Source organism: Coregonus lavaretus, assembly GCF_964263955.1.
Source record: "Coregonus lavaretus genome assembly, chromosome: 21".
In the NCBI taxonomy this organism is placed as follows: domain Eukaryota; kingdom Metazoa; phylum Chordata; class Actinopteri; order Salmoniformes; family Salmonidae; genus Coregonus; species Coregonus lavaretus.
In genome coordinates, this window is record NC_140008.1 from 12,536,682 (window position 1) to 12,549,404 (window position 12,723).

General features: G+C 40.2%; 1 protein-coding gene across 1 annotated transcript; it reads left to right on the forward strand.

Annotated features, from left to right (window-relative positions):
- Positions 1-4,845: 4,845 nt before the first annotated feature.
- On the forward strand, positions 4,846-7,795 carry LOC311148762 (troponin I, fast skeletal muscle-like; the record flags this gene model as incomplete). Its single annotated transcript, XM_084185728.1, has 6 exons — positions 4,846-4,853; positions 5,475-5,511; positions 5,684-5,812; positions 5,993-6,082; positions 6,219-6,392; positions 7,709-7,795. The coding sequence occupies 6 exons, from the start codon at positions 4,846-4,848 to the stop codon at positions 7,793-7,795; spliced, it is 525 nt and encodes a 174-aa protein (XP_084041854.1).
- Positions 7,796-12,723: the final 4,928 nt, after the last annotated feature.

A 12,723-nucleotide genomic window follows, 5' to 3' on the forward strand; every position in this document is an offset into this window, starting at 1 on the left:
ATGCATATTATATTCAGAAAAATTCAACAAGCTCTTTTAAGACTCAGTGGCCGTGAAAAGGGTGTTAGGATATGCAAAAAAACATGTTTCAAATTCACACGTGTATAACACACACTTGTACACTGAGTGTACAAAACATTAAGAACACCTTCCCTTTTTGCCCTCAGAACAGTCTCAATTAGTCGGGGCATGGACTTTACAAGGCGTTCCACAGGGATGCCGGCCCATGTTGACTCCAATGATTCCCACAGTTGTGTCAAGTTGGTCGGATGTCCTTTGGGTGGTGGACCATTCTTGATACACACGGGAAACTGTTAACCGTGAAAAACCCTGCAGCATTGCAGTTCTTGACACACTCAAACCGGTGCACCTGGCACCTACTACCATACCCCGTTCAAAGGCACTTAAATATTTTGTCTTGCCAATTTACGCTCTGAATGGCACACATACACAATCCATGTCTCAATTGTCTCAAGGCTTAAAATTCCTTCTTTAATTAACCTGTCTCCTCCCCTTCATCTACACTGATTGAAGTTGATTTTACAAGTGACATCAATAAGGGATCAAAGCTTTCACCTGGATTCACCTTGTCAGTCTGTGTCATGGAAATAGCAGGTGTCCTTAATGTTCTGTACACTCTGCATGTGTGAAATAGGACAAATATAAGCACCCACCAAATTATTCTTATTAAATAGAAAGCATGTGGTCCAGGTGTTATCCCCCTGGTTACTAAAGGAATTTGCAGAGGATCTAGCTAGTTTCAGTTTAATTTTATTAGTCGTATGTACAGGACACGTGGTATACAACATCCAACGAAATTCTTACTTGCAGGTTCCTTCTCAACAATTCAAAATGATAAAAAATAAGAAAAGATAAGAATACGAACATAAAGTAAATCAAATCAAATCAAATTTTATTTGTCACATACACGTGTTTAGCAGATGTTATTGCGGGTGTAGCGAAATGCTTGTGCTTCTAGCTCCGACAGTGCAGTAAAATAGTGTTCCATTTCTTAAAGTGGACAGTGATTTCTATAGGCAGCAGCAGCCTCTAATGTGCTAGTGATGGCTATTTAACAGTCTGATGGCCTTGAGATAGAAGCTGTTTTTCAGTCTCTCGGTCCCAGCATTGATGCACCTGTACTGACCTCGCCTTCTGGATGATAGCGGGGTGAACAGGCAGTGGATCGGGTGGTTGATGTCCTTGATGATCTTTTTGGCCTTCCTGTGACATCGGGTGCTGTAGGTGTCCTGGAGGGCGAGTAGTTTGTCCTCCAGTAGAACATAATAAACATTTAGCATAAGTATAATACAGGAAGGCACAATTTATAGTCCAATATTTACACATGTTTTGGGGAAGGGGGGATTGGGGGGCAAGCTCCAGTGGTCACACACTTAGTAAACACCTCCTATCAACTGGGCTATGTACCTTCGGTGTGGAAGACCGCTAACATCTGCCCCGTTTCTAAGGTCCCCAGTCCTGGAAAGAAAAATGATTGGAGACCAATCTATCCTACATCCTGTCTGTGCAAAGTCCAGGAAAGGTTAATTGTGAAGAAGCTCATGCTAGTTGCTCTTGAGGAATGCAAAAGCCAGTATGCATACTTGCCTAAACACAGCACAACAAATGTGCTGGTCAGAGTCACACACACCTTGCTAACAGAGACAGACTCAAAGCAACCCACAGTGGTTTGGGTTCTGTTGGCAGACATGTCAAAGGCTTTTGACCGTGTCGACCATGCTGAACTCCTGCAGCATTTGTCCAGTCTGGGTCTGTGTCCAAGGCTACTCACCTGGCTTCACAGCTACACAACAGGGAGAACACAGAGGGGGATGGCAAATGGAATGTACAGCTCATTGGCAGAGGTAACATCTGGGGTCCCACAGGGTGGGGTTGTCTCGCCTTACCTCTTCCTGCTCCACATGTCCACTCGGAGAGTCATCTTTGGGCTGTCCTGTTCTTTAAGGCTAGAAAACATTGACAATGACACCTCAGCGGAAGAGGAGGCGAAGTAACTGGAGGAATGGGCGGCAGACAACAACACACTTCTTAATGGAAAGAAGTCTGTCCAACTAAAAATCCTCCCCAGCCAGCTCCACTAATCCTGGGTGGACAGGCTGTTCCAGTTGGAACAAAATACCTTTGCTTCCACTTGGACAAACAACTCAGTGGTAACCAACATATTGACCAGGCAGTGAAAAAGGCTTCAACACATCTCATCTTCCTGACTGTGATGGCAAGAAACAGCCTTCCAACTGGAAATCTACACCACTCTGATCCGACCATGCCTGGAGTATGCCAGTGTGTTGCTGGTGGGTAGCACAAAGAAGCAGCAAGCTGGACTGGACAGTATAAAGAAAAGGACAAGCAAGATAATTAAAAAAAATGGAGATATCCCACTGACCCTTCCACCACTACAGTCAAAGAGAGATCAAGCAGCAGTAAGATTGGTCACTGACATGCACCAACCTGACCACCCTCTACAGATGTAGGATCTTCATTTGATCACCCTGTTGCAAGATAACTTTCCTGTAATGCAGGAAATGTAAAACTTATAGTGTATTTGAGGTTTAAAAATACTTGATTTTCCCTTACAAAAAATGTATCAACCTCTACAAATATGTCCATTAATTATAATCCACATAATAATTCACATTTCCTGTTGCTGCAGGATTATTTTTCTGCTGTAGCAAACTGCCTCAAATTAAGATCCTAAATCAGTACATAATCTCCTACCACAGAGAAGGGGAGACAGTACCAGAACCAACTGTCCAGCATCAACGCAAGGACAAGTAGGCAGAACAATTCTGCCATACAGTCTTGGTCTGCACTGTACATTTGTAACTCATCTTGCAATTGACAGGCGGTTAAATAAATAAGCAATAAAACTAGAATAACAATCCTGAAGGGTTGGTTATTTATATGCAGGCAGCAGGGAGGTTGGGTTTTGGCTAGAGTTACAGCAGCTTGCTGAACCATTGGTCTGGAGCGGGGCTCCATTCCAATTCCATAAAGAGAAATGCAGAGTTTTGCTGACCCATCACAGTATCCCATTAAAACCCTCATAGCATTTCAGTTGCCTGTCACAGTCCCAAACGGGTGTACTGCTCGATCGCCAGCTTTCTCTAATAGGTGAGAACCTCTCACCTGTTTATCCTGACTCTCTATCTGCTCCCTGTTCTCAGCTTGGTTATGCATCACAGGAGTTCAGCAACTCCACTGGCTCTCCTGTTCTGGATTAGCACTCCTTCTTCTGTTTGGAAACCCTACAATCAGCTGCACACGTGAGATCAGACCAGGTGTCTCTCTGTGTGCAAAATGACTGTTTAAAATTGGTTTAGATAAAGCTTTGATGATAAAGTAACTAGTGACAAACCTTTCATGTTGAGGAGAGGATATAGTCCTGTCACAACACACATATTATAGAGCATTAACGACTTTGCTCACTTGTCTTTTAGTCATAACATTTTCATTAAATTAATCTTACAACAAAAATAATGTGCAGGGTAAAACATGTTTATCTCGTTTAATACGTTTGTTTGAGTTCAATATAGTCTGGAATGTAGTGTTAAATATATCAAATGTTGTCTAATTCTTGGGGACATTGCCAGCTACGTAATATTTTGAAACCAGACTCCTACATGAGCAATTAATTTAGAAACCTATACTCGTCAGTCTCCTTTGACGTCAGTGGACATACATTTAATTAGATTTGACATTGCTAATGAGTCCTCAGTTGTCATATATTTATGTCATGTGCACCATGCCAAAGTACATTTGGTTTTGTTTACAAATGTAATGATATTTTGTATTTTTATAATTACTAGCATTTCCATTTTGATTGTTGTTGGATCTTCAAAGATTTGTTTGAAATGCAAATAGGTCTTGGGTTGTCACATACATCAAGTGACTGAGCTTTTGATAGATATTAGAGAGGTTTCAAAGACCACTTCCTGTGCTCTCTCCAACTGGTCCCCAAACAGTACCTCCACATTTTGACAGAAAAAAAAGAGCTTAGAATATTTGTTTCTTGATTCCAGTGCTTTGAGAACGTTATGAAAGTGTTTTTCACTTCCAGTCATCTATTTTCATAATCACCTCTGATGTCTTTCAAGACCACATCCTCAGTCACTGGCAGATACTTACAAATATTGTAAAGTAAATGTAGCATGCTTCATCATTTTGTCCAAGCATTTTTTTTGGTGAAGGCTGCATTGTGTGCTGGTGTAATTGTAAATCTATTAATTGCTCTGTATTTGAGATACTGTATGTTGGGGATGAAGCTCCTTCAAATCGTCCTTGGCTGTCTCAGTGGTGTCTTGTGGTACAGTACAGTTTGGAGGCACATGAGAAAGTGTTACGTTATAATTGACCTGCTGATGACAACTGACAGTATCAGAAGAGAATCCTAAGAAGACACACTTTTAGAAATGAGCTCCTTTCCCTGAGCACAGCAGGGGTTCCAAAGGATAACTATCTTAACCCTCTGAGTGAAACTGGCGTCAGTGTGCTGCTAACAGCTTCACTGTCCCTGTCCCCTTGCTGGGCTTGAACTAGTGGTTCTCTGATCGCAAACACACGTGACCGCCCAACCAGTTGTGCTATAGAAAAGGATCTAATTCGATAGCGCCATTGGCGACATTTCAAGCTAGCTGTGGAGTGAGCTTACGGCACATTCTTAACCAAGTAAATTCTGTTTGGTAAAATATTGCTATTGGTATTCAAATCCTATTCAAATGAAAAAAAGGTTGTCAAGAGTGCATGAATATTTGCAAGTGTTGAGTTTATTACATTGTTGTATTGTCGTTTCTTTCCAAAGGGGTCTGAAGCAAACAAGAGACCAAGATGTCTGAGTAAGTTCCAATATGTTCTTATGATATCAGTGACTATATTTGTCTGCCCTGTGTGAATAATTAAGCTCCTGAGTGGCGCAGTGGTCTAAGGCACTGCATCGCAGGCTCAGCCGGCTGCGACCGGGAGACTCATGGGCGGCGCACAATTGGCCCAGCGTCGTCCAGGGTAGGGGAGGGAATGGCCGGCAGGGATGTAGCTCAGTTGATAGAGCATGGTGTTTGCAACGCCAGGGTTGTGGGTTTGATTCCCACGGGGGGCCAGTATAAAAAATGTATTAAAAATAAAAAAATGTATTCACTAACTGTAAGTCGCTCTGGATAATGTAATGTTAACATCACCTTTATATTGGTGTTCATCTATGGAATAGCCTCCCATTAGGGGAGAGTGGGGTAAGAAGGATACTTTTTTACATGCTCAACGTGGGAAAGGAAATATAGCATTCACTCTATGATGTATACTTCAGGATCTTGGACATCCATGTATATCAATATATTGCCTTTTTATTAATGTTTGGAAACTCATCTTTACCTCTCCAGTGCCCCATGTCCCAACATTATTTTTTAAATCAGAAATGTATACATTTCTAGGAAATTCACATATCTTTTGATAAACTCTTTTAGGAAAAAAATGGCATCGAGTCGCAAGCATCATCTGAAGGTAATTTGTCACAAGTAACATTGAATTTTATTTTTTGTAATTAAACTTTATCTTGAGCACAATATATTATAATATGACAGTATAATGAAAGTTTTTGTGTGTTGTGATGTGTATTCCCCTGTTAACCTTCATCCAGTTGTGTCACCATTCCTGCTTCTCTCTCCTTCTCCAGAGTGTGATGCTCCAGATTGCTAAGGGCTTGCTAGACGCGGAGGCCATAGAGGCAATGGAAGAGAAAAAAAGGTACATGGATGAGAACTGCGCCGCATTGGACATGCCTGGGTCATTGGCGGATCTGCAGGTACAGTATCACCAATGGTTGAAATCAACAGTGTTTACAAATGCTTAAACTAGATTTTCAATCTACATTGTCAGGAAATTCACTTTTGTTGCCCCACAGCGCAGGTTGTTTATATTACATTCAGTTCTTAATTTCAATCTTTAGTTGTTAAAGGTTCATTTAGTTAATAACCTCCTGCAGGAACTGTGCAAGACAATTCATCACCAGATTGATAAGGTGGATGAGGAGAGATACGACCTGGCAGGCAAAGTGGGCAAGTGTGACAAAGAGGTACAGAAACCCTAATTAATCTGTCAAATGAAATCCTGTTGTAGCCAGTTGAGGTTGATTTTCTCTCTTGTTAACATTGGTGACCTGAAGATAAAAGTGCAGATCTTGTCTTTTTCCTGACTTCCTCTCTTCACAGATTGAGGATTTGAAGATTAAAGTGATTGAGTTCCAGGGCATGAAGAAGCCAGCTCTGAAGAAAGTGCGTATGTCTGCTGACTCCATGCTCCAGGCACTGCTGGGCTCCAAGCACAAGGTGTCTATGGATTTCAGAGCCAACTTGAAAGAAGTGAAGAAGGAGGTCAAAGAGGAGGTGGGTATTTGTGTGGAAACCTACAAAGCAGAGAATTGGTATAATACTATGGATCGATATCCGTGCATAGCCATGGGAAGGTGTAAGATGTTTTGAGTTTGCAAAACGCATTTCATGCAATTCTACATAGTTTTACATGACTGGAGACATTTGAAGAATCTTTTTTATTACCAAACTAATAACCGTAATGACAGGGTACTCTGACCCTGAAACAACCGTAATGACAGGGTACTTTGACCCTGAAAAACTGAGATCAATAGAAACGACCTAGTCTTGAATGCAACCAATAGCCTAGGCCAACGAAAAGAGTGGAAGACACCCATATTGTACAATATGAGGATGAAAGTATAGTTCTAAAAACCTTTCCAGTGGCACTGACTCACCCAATGATGAATATATTGTATATGTGCACTCAGCGGTGATGGCAGATGCACTCGTGCCAATAGCCTATCTCTCAAAGATACTTTGTAAAACAATGCTGTTCGCTCAATATTGGGAGTTGATCAAATATTTTGGTAGCCTAACAACAGACTAGAGACAGATTAGACTCTTCTCTATTTAGCAGTATCCATTGGACTTCCAAACTTTTTCCCCATGATTGTATTTTGAAATATTGCGAAAGGCCAGGCTATTTTAGCTGCTGTTCACTGATAGCCACAACTCAACAATCAGCTGTTTGATATTTGCCGCACGTGCTGCCCAAATTGCAGCAGGCTTCCTGACTGTATGCGCTTGTGATTCCACACAATCCACAGCTAAAGAAGCTATTGATCCTCTGTGGCTAAAATGTGCTCTCTGGTATAGTAATTTGAATGATTTCATTATTTCTGTACAGACAGGAGCCTATAATTTTGGCAAATGTATTTAAATGTATCAGAGGGTGCAGCAGCACCTCCAGCACCCCTACTTCCCGACGCTATGTATCAGTACAGTACATTACATTTGAAGTAAATAATTTGAGTCATATTAAACTATTTTGGCACTAATATCACTCCATATTGACTAATATCACTCCATATTTACTAATATCACTCCATATTGACTAATATCACTCCATATTTACTAATATCACTCCATATTTACTAATATCACTCCATATTTACTAATATCACTCCATATTTACTAATATCACTCCATATTTACTAATATCACTCCATATTTACTAATATCACTCCATATTTACTAATATCACTCTCTGAATGTACTTCTTTCCTTTTTACAAAACCCTTAAAGCTCAAATTAAATAACCTAAACAAATAGCTTAGATTCTCTCTTGACCTGATCTCTCTGCTGTAACACCCACTCTACCCTTACAGGACAAAGATGCAGTTGGTGACTGGCGTAAGAACATTGATGACAAGGCCGGCATGGACGGCAGGAAGAAGATGTTTGAGGCCGCATAAACGCTGTGGCACGACTCAGTCCCATTTCACCTGGCATTCTCTGTGTCTTAATAATAAGTCAGTTGTTGTCGGATATATAAAGTGGTATTGTGGTTAAGTCAGAGATGGATTTGTATGACCTTGTTGTCGACTCAGATAATTACATTTTTCACAGCAACTTGAACACATTTTGAAAAGCACTTACTGTATGAATAAGTGTACTTTACTAAAGTATATATGACTGAATATGAAATAAATATGTTAACCTTTACAACTGGAATAGCATTTTCATTTTGCTTGCATGTCTTTTAGGTTTTTATGATAAAAAAAGAGAAAAAAACTACTTATTCAGTAACCTACTTGATTTGGGTATGATTATCATACTATTCAATGTTATTCAATAGTGAAGGACTGAAGGATTTTAATCTTAGGACATCATTTCTTAGAACATGTCACACACACCAAAAGGTAAATGCTCTGTGCATGTTCTCTCTCTCTCTCTCTCTCTCTCTCTCTCTCTCTCTCTCTCTCTCTCTCTCTCTCTCTCTCTCTCTCTCTCTCTCTCTCTCTCTCTCTCTCTCTCTCTCTCTCTCTCTCTCTCTCTCTCTCTCTCTCTCTCTCTCTCTCTGCTGAATCCTGCTGACCTAGTGGAGGTAATTATGACTCCTAGAATTGGTAGCATCTTTTTATTGTTTGAGCATCTTGTGCATGAAAACTGATACAAATATATTTAGGCTAGGATTGAATCAATTGTGGATTTAATCAATTGTTCAATACTAATACAAAAATACAATACTAATTTGATGTGAATAATGAAGAATGAATATAGGGTAACATGTTATAACAACCTTCATGACTAAGCATTAATTTTCTATTTATAATCTATTAATAAATAAGTATTTCATTATTTGTAAACATAAACATTTATATGTTTTTATAAGCATAGAAAGCATTACAATTCATAAGCATTAGTAACATGTATGGTAACTTAGGCCTATAAAGAATATAGGATTGATAGTATTTCTCACACAAAAATCAGCGTGCATAGTGTGTTGACCAGGGTAGTTGAGTATTCATGATGTTTTCTTGTATTCATGATGAAAAAGCTATGTTTTCTTGTATTCATGATGAAAATGCTATGTTTTCTTGTATTCATGATGAAAAAGCTGTTTTCTTTTATTCATGATGAAAAAGCTATGTTTTCTTGTATTCATGATGAAAATGCTATGTTTTCTTGTATTCATGATGAAAAAGCTATGTTTTCTTTTATTCATGATGAAAAAGCTATGTTTTCTTGTATTCATGATGAAAATGCTATGTTTTCTTGTATTCATGATGAAAAAGCTATGTTTTTTAAATTCATGATGAAAAAGCTATGTTTTCTTGTATTCATGATGAAAATGCTATGTTTTCTTGTATTCATGATGAAAAAGCTATGTTTTCTTTTATTCATGATGAAAAAGCTATGTTTTCTTGTATTCATGATGAAAAAGCTATGTTTTCTTGTATTCATGATGAAAAAGCTATGTTTTCTTGTATTCATGATGAAAAAGCTATGCCTTCTTGTATTCATGATGAAAAAGCTGTTTTCTCGTGTCTTGTGACACCATAGGTTGGTGTTGTATCTTGTGAGGTCTTCGCTGTAGCGAGAGCGAGACAGTGGTGGACAAGCATGGACGTGACGCCCCCTACTGCCTCACCCTAGCACACACAACTGCAGGTAAGGGAGAAATAAGAAACCTGTTGGCTGGCCAGTGTAATAAGTCATCATTTCAGATATGGATCATCTGTGTAATAGATCATCTTTGCCTTTTTACTTACAGCAGCTTTGATGTGATTTATCGACAAGTGCTTTGGTTTTATTGTCAATGACAGTGTAGAATTAAATCTGGGTACATGAAAAACGGAGAAATCTGGGTAGATTACATTTACATTTTAGTCATTTAGCAGACGCTCTTATCCAGAGCGACTTACATGAGCAATTAGGGTTAAGTGCCTTGCTTAAGGGCACATCGACAGATTTTTCACCTAGTCGGCTCAGGGATTAGAACCAGCGACCTTTCGGTTACTGGCACAACGCTCTTACCCACTAAGCTACCTGCCGCCCCAGATATATATGTTGAATGGAAAATGGATATTGGGTGAGTGAAGTCAGGATTGTTTTTAGATCATGGTGCTTTATGAGATGAAAGAGAAATGGTTGTAGTTGTGATTGCATTGTTGAAGCGTACTGGAGCATAACTCTGTATGAACAATGCATGACAATATCTTCTATAACTGATCAAACTGAGGGTGCATGATTCCCCTGTCTGTACCTCTTCTTCTTGCCTGCAGTAAGGCACATTTGCAAAACCGCCTACAATATTGTTTGAAGTCCTGTGTGGCTATGTTGGTAGGACATGGCACTTGCAATGCCAGGGTTGTGGGTTCGATTCCCATGGGGGACCAGTATGAAAATGCATGCGCTCACTACTGTAAGTCGCTCTGGATAAGAGTGTCTGCTAAATGACTAAAATGTAATTAAGAGCCGCAGAAATGTTTGCCACCACAAATTCCAGAAAATATTTTATTTGGAGGGGCCTTTACATTTTAGCAGATGGCTGGTGGATATAGAACTAGAACTACAAGGTTAGCCAGCCAGCTAATTCTGAAGCCAAATGACCGAAATAAACACTCAGGAAAGAGGATAGTCAAAGCATGGCCGGCTCCAGGCATCAGCAACGTAAGCGGTCGCTTAGGGTCCCCAACCAATTATTATTTATTTATTTATAAAAAAATTGGGGGGAACTCAGTTGGGTCTCAACTTACTATTGAGAGTTAGAATAATGGAATACACCAGGTGCAATTTCGAAATGTGGTTGTGGATCAGCAGTTTCTCTCTTGTTATATCAATCACTGACAGTCACTCAATTAGCCATGTCGGCTAACAAGTTTTTGATTGGTAGTTAGTCTAGCCAGCTATCTAAACTTGTAGTAATCATGGCTGAATACCGACCTGTCACGCAGGGCACGTGCCCAGGGGCCCTGACCTCCAGAGGGCCTCCATTGATTTTGTTAGTCATTTACACTCATATCATATTAACATGGCATAAGTCATTACAAAATGTGTAGCATTGCAGAAAATGTGCTTTAAAACTGCAAAAAAGTCTCTCCACCCCATGGCACAATCTGTAGATTGCAGGAAATTAGTTGTAAAACTGCAACAACAAAAGATATCAATACAAATATCTCTGTCCCATGGCACAAGTTATAGAATTGCACTAAACTTGTTTTAAAACTGCAAAATGTTCTCTATGTCCATTGGCAAAATGTGTAGAATTGCAGGAGCCATTTTTATCTCAATGTCAAATCATTTCTGGGTAACAATTAAGTTGTCACACCCTGGCTATGGGACTCTAGTTGTTGAGCCAGGGTGTGTTTGTTCTATGTGGTGTGTTTCTATGTTGGGGGTTCTGGTTTGTTGTTTTCTATGTTTGCCTTAGTGACTCCCAATCAGAGGCAACGAGTGTCAGCTGTTGGCTGGTTGTCTCTGATTGGGAGCCATATTTAACTGTCTGTTTTTCACTTTGTGTTTGTGGGTTTTTGTTCCGTGTTGGTCATTGTTACCAAGGACGTCACGAGTCGTTTGTTGTTTTGTTTCGTGCTTTATTAAATAAAGTAACATGTTCGTTCATCACGCTGCGCATTGGTCTACTTCTCTCCCTGACGATCGTGACATAAGTACCTTACGGTACCTTACTCAGCCACCCAAGTCATAGACTGTGCTCTCTACTACCGCACGGCAAGCGGTACCGGAGCGCCAAGTCTGGGACCAAAAGTCTCCTGAACAGCTTCTACCGCCAAGCAAAAAGACTGCTGAACAGTTAATCAAATGGCTACCTGGACTACTATTTGCATTGACCCCCTTTGTATTTTTGTTTTGTTTTATTGCACTGGCTCCATGCGCACACTCACTGGACTCATTTTTTACATTTACATTTTAGTCATTTAGCAGATGCTCTTATCCAGAGCGACTTACAGTTACTGAGTGCATACATAATTTTTTATTTTTTCATACTGGCCCCCCGTGGGAATCGAACCCACAACCCTGGCGTTGCAAACACCATGCTCTACCAACTGAGCCACATCCCTGCTGGCCATTCCCTCCCCTACCCTGGATGACGCTGGGCCAATTGTGCGCCGCCTCATGGGTCTCCCGGTCGCGGCCGGCTACGACAGAGCCTGGACTCCTTGTATATAGCCTCGGTATTGTTATTTTATTGTTTTACTATTTCCCTTTTTTATTTGGCAAATTGTTCTTACTTTTAAACTCTGCATTGTTGGGAAAAGGGCTCTTAAGTAAGTAAGTCTACACCTGTTGTATTCAGTGCATGTGACAAATGAAATTTGATTTGATTTTGATTGTTTTCAATAAAAATTGCCAAAAAGAAACCAAAATTGCTTCTTAGCAAAAGAGCAATTTCTCAAGCAAGAATTTAGCTAGGACTGTCTGGGAGTGGTCTGAGTGGGGGAGGGGAAAACAGAAAACTAGCTGTTATTGGCAGAGAGGTTTGGAACTATCTTTCTTATTGGTCTATTAACACATTTCCCACCTGGGGATGTCACCAGGCAGGCCTAAACTCCATCCCACCAAAACAGTTTGACATTTCAGGCGGTCTATTCAAACAGTTCTTACACTATCATCATTTTCACAATTTCACAGTATTACAGTGTATTCCATCCTCATAGTATGGAAATATATATAAAACAAAGGAAAATGCACTGGGCCTTTAAAACAAAAATGTTTCTCTCCACCGTCAAGAGGGGTGCCACTCAAATGTTTTGCCGTGATGTGGGGGGCCCCCCTACCAAATCTAGCTTAGGGCCCCCAAAAGGCTAGAGCCGGCCCTGGGTTAAAGTATGGATCAGACCCCTATCCTACCATAAGATGCAGTATTAGCAACACTTAT